At 37.8% G+C, this 4,782-nt stretch overlaps 1 protein-coding gene across 1 annotated transcript in view; it reads right to left on the bottom strand.

The window, feature by feature from the left end:
• Positions 1-3,131: 3,131 nt before the first annotated feature.
• Positions 3,132-4,782, bottom strand: part of LOC144965660 (integrin alpha-4-like) — a gene marked incomplete in the record, with an annotated part of 65,256 nt that continues 63,605 nt past the window's right edge. Inside the window, 1 exon segment of the mRNA XM_078901223.1 lies at positions 3,132-3,820. Coding sequence (XP_078757349.1) covers positions 3,197-3,820 — 624 coding nt within the window.

Here is a 4,782-nt window from a genome sequence, read left to right as displayed (position 1 = left end):
AAAAATTCACATGTGAAAAAAACCCAAACTCAATGGTGTTAATTATTATTTAACTGTTTACGTAATCAATAACTTGAGGCACATTTATTACACTGTAATATTTTACTCTTCACAACGTAATATTATTCAGTCAATATAAATATTATTTACTCTTCACCTTGAAAATTTTATTGGTTAATTTAAGTGACCTAAATATGGCGGGTAAGATGTGTCGTTACATCTTAATCTCTTCCGGTTCATAACTCTTTTGAAATGTGTAACCAGTCTTCCAGAATGAATAGTGAATAATGAGTGGGTTACGTATTGAATCATTAGGTGGCATTAGTATATGGTGAGCAAAATGTATAGGTAAATTCTTAGAATTACAGGGCGCAAAAGAACGAGAAAGGATGATTTTTATTGACGACCAGCATTTATTTAGATAAGAAAATAAGATACCATCACTCTGAAACCAGAAAATCAGTTCAAAATATATGTATCCAGTCCTCCGGAAGACTGGTTTTAAACTTCCAATGAGATTGGAACCAGACTTTTAAATCGTACTTTTGTTCCCTATTTCCAATAAGAGTAAATTAGGGGACGACCTGTCTCAATCCGGTGTGATGTTGGACTGGATTAACCAGTAGATTTTTGATCAATCAAAACATGGGATTTGTAACACACCTTAAAGCTCGTTCGCACGAACACTTCCAAGGAAATTGGTACCAGTATTTTGACACCACACTATTGTTCGCTATTGAGGCAACGAGTATCAAATTGAATAACATATCAGTAATAAAATCATTTTTAAAAACCATCACAGCTTGTGTCCAACTTGGTATTTCTCATTCATCTGAAAACCTTTGGTTGGAGCGTCAGTGATCTGGCAGTTATTTATAACAAAGTCAAACGATGATGAGACAGTCAGTGATTGTATGGGTGACAATGATGGAAAATTTCTGGCGTCGTAGGGAATAAGGCACTTTATACACATTACCCCACTGAACTCCGGTGGTACTAAGTAGCTACTTATCTTTTAGGCGATGAAGGCTTTTGTAAGGACTTGTCAGATAGGGAAACTAACAGGTGACTTGAACTGTAGCATTTAATTTGATTCGATATGACATTATAGAGGACTAGATGAAACTGTTGTAAAGCGCAGTTAGAATGGTGGAGAAATGAAAATGTGCTAGTTTTTATTTTGTTTATGATTTGGTCCATATCAAATGTGACCCAGCCGCTCAAACCAGTATTATTTCGGGATGAACTAGGGTCCTGGAAAATGAATACGCTTCAACAGTCGTAACGTGACTTCCCTCTTAATGACGCATGGAGTAACTGGCTCTAAACAATCGGAACAATGGCGGACGCCCTTATGAAATATTTCTCCGACGAGCATAAAAGCGTATCCAGAGGAAAAAAAAACATTATAAATCTGACCATGTTTTGACTTGTCCACATTCTGATCACAAGACATATGCAAAGTTCTAGCCAGCATGAAGAATAAAAAGTACAGATTTTTTGTGTGTTTAGAACCACGATGGCCGCCGTTGCTGGGCGAAGTGACATCAGACTATTGAATCCAATTTGCAGCCAAAAATTAAAAAAAACTTAGGTTATAATGATATTCTTTATAGTAAAAAGTTAGTCCTTCAGAGCCATTGGACCCATGGAGCCGGATATTATCCCGGTTTCTGTAGCGTGAAACGGACAAGAGCAATTGCTTGCTATCCTTTGGATAGAACTCTAGTCTATAGCAAAGTACTTTCCGCCAAATCTAACAGACTCAGGTACCCATTCACTGCTGGATGGACAAGGGGGGTCAGAAAAATCTCGAGTGCACCCGGGATCGATCTTGGAGCCTTTGCGTGTGAAGCGAGTGCTCTATCAACTGAGCTATCGGGACCCCGATTCTTTATATTATAGAATAAATACAATTTCTTACATTAAAAAACACGAGCTTTTATATAGCGCAATATCCACTAAACGTGCTCAAAGCGCTTTACAAGAGATCCCTGACCAACAGCAACACTTAACATGTAGGACGTGACATGACGTCTGTTAGGCAGTATTACAATTTTTCGAACAGAGACAACGCTGTTAACGTTCAGGTACTCATTTTACACCTGAGTACGGTGAGAGAATGTGAGGAAAGAAAGAGCCGTTTCCAAGGACTCAACTATGCGCCGAGCGAGGCTCGAACCCAGGAACTTCCGATCCGAAAGCGATGGTCATACCACGAAACCACATATTCCCATTACATTCAACTCTTAAATTATATCTCAAATCATTTTACTGTTAACTTCAGTTTTCAGCGTGCCGACATAATACCGTTTTACGACAAATGGGCATAAATGCTAGAAAAGACTAAATATATTATAATAAGCACAATGTTTAAAAGCAATGGTGGCAAATAATTGTCTCTTTTGAGTATTATTTTAATGGCCGTGCCAAGTGTCGTCTTTCATTCTCACCTCCTTTATTTGTGTGTGTGTATGCGTGTGTGTGCATGTATGTATGTGTGTGTGTGTGTGTGTGTGTGTGTGTGTGTATGTATGTGGTGTGTGTGTGTGGGGGGGGGGGGCGTATTTGTTTGTTGTATTTTTTGTTAATCTGGGGTTTTTTTCCCACACCAAACACGAATAGAATAAAATGGAATAAAACAAACAATAAATTAATGAATAAAAACAAAAGCATTAATTTGTTTTTTTTTCCATCAAAGGAATTAATACCTAAAAAATAAGAAAAACAGAATAGAAAAAAGTCATACTTACATTAATTTTTTTAAACGACAAGAAAAACCCCCAGATAAACTAACAAAACAAAAAGAAAAGACAACGAAAAAAAAATAAATATAAAAAAGAGCCCAAGGAATTAATACCTAAAAAATAAGAAAAACAGAACAGAAAAAAGTCATACTTACATTAATTTTTTTAAACGACAAGAAAAACCCCCAGATAAACTAACAAAACAAAAAGAAAAGACAACGAAAAAATGAAATAATAAAAAGCCCCAAACAAACAAGACAAAAAACAGCCAAAATCAAAGACAATGACGGAACTTTAAAATGGTTCTTTTTGTTCTGGGGTTTGTTTTTTTTTTTTTGTTTTTTGTTTTCGTTTTTATTGTGTTTCGTTGCTGTTTATTTTGGGTTTTTTTTTTCAGAATGTCAGGCAGTGAACTTTGAACTTAAATTCATTGGCACCCAAATCATTCATCATCCTCTTGATTCTACAGGCTCCAAATACATTTCATTGTTAAACGCCTGTGGAGATGCTATTCTCCTAGGAGGCGGTGGGGCTATCCTCAACTCATGGTTGTGTCTACTGCTACTACCGCCATGACTGTTGCGGTGAATATTATGCGTATTGTGGTAGTAGTCGTGAGAAGGCGGTGGCTGGAGATAATATTCCTGCTGGTTGTAGGACCGAACCGGCTCTGGTCGAGGGAGGGAGTTAAAAGATTCTAATCGGCTACTGCGTGAAAGGCTCTGGTGGTCCACGCCCGACGCCCGCATGTGCCTGGGGTTGGTGTAGCACAGATGGTCATTATCCATAGCTGGGAAATCTTCAAACTGATAGTTCCGGCGGTGGAGTGTTGACACGTTGTGCCCATCGTTGAAGTGACCCCCGACCCTTCTGAAACTGTCGTTGTTGTTGTTGTGGTTGTGGTTGGGGACCATCGTGCTTGTGAACATTAGACTGTTGTCGGCTGACGGGAGGACCATGATGTCGCTGGATGAGGCGCTCAGAGAATCTGTGTTCAGAATTTCTCTTTCTGCTTCTGTGGCGGCGATCAGCATTTGGAGTTCCTCTTTCTTTTTACGCTTGAAAAATCCACACTGCGAAGAAGAAAGGAAACTGTAAAGTAATAAGTGCATAAAAAACAAACAAGCACACACACACACACACACACACACACACACACACACACACACATATATATGATATATATATATTATATATATTATATATATATATATCCACTGTATCCACTAAACGTGCTCAAAGCGTTTTACAAGGAGTCCTTGACCAACAGCAACGATTAACATGTAGGACGTGAATGACGCCTGTTGGGCGATATTACATTTTTTTATTTTCGGACAGAGACAAAGCTGTTAACGGCTAGGTAATCATTTTACACCTGAGTACGGTGAGGACTCAACTATGCGCCGAACGAGGCTCGAACCCAGGACCATCCGATCCGAAAGTGAGTGTCATACCACTAGACCACATAGCGGCATAAAGATCTGAACAAGTGTGTATAAAACGGTGCCAGATACAACAAAAAGAAAAATGCAAGGAAATAAAAACATATTAAAAAATTAGTCATCGTTGTCACGGGATCGGAGCTCAGTCAAGGAAGACTGATTTTTTGGGGGATGGTTTTTTTTTTCGTGTATTTTTCTTGTCTGGCATCGTTTCTTTATCTTGCACCAGTGCCTGCTCCCTAGTATCTCAATTTGATATTAGTAATAAGTGTATGTAGGACTCCAGGAAAGCCGATTTTTTAAAAGAAAGAAAAAATAAGGCAAAATGTGACATATCGTGTCAAGCTGGTATTATTTTTTTATCGGAATGAAGGATAATAGAAATTTGACTTTCAAGTTTAAATGATAAGAATTAGGAAATTAAATGGTTATTTTAAAAAAAACTCTTATTTAACAGATCTCACTTAAAATAGTTTTGTATTCGTTGTTAGGCTATTATGCCGTCTTTCTGGAAAAACTCATGTTAAAAAATTTGACCGGAAACTCGTCCTTCAAATATCGATCGATTTAAAAGACCCTCATCTTGGCAAAAA

Source organism: Berghia stephanieae, chromosome 2 (assembly GCF_034508935.2).
Source record: "Berghia stephanieae isolate SIO BIC M18660-M18661 chromosome 2, UCSD_Bste_1.3, whole genome shotgun sequence".
Classification (NCBI taxonomy): Eukaryota; Metazoa; Mollusca; class Gastropoda; order Nudibranchia; family Aeolidiidae; genus Berghia; species Berghia stephanieae.
Note: the sequence above shows the minus strand (reverse complement) of the source record. Positions and strands in the feature narration are given on the sequence as shown.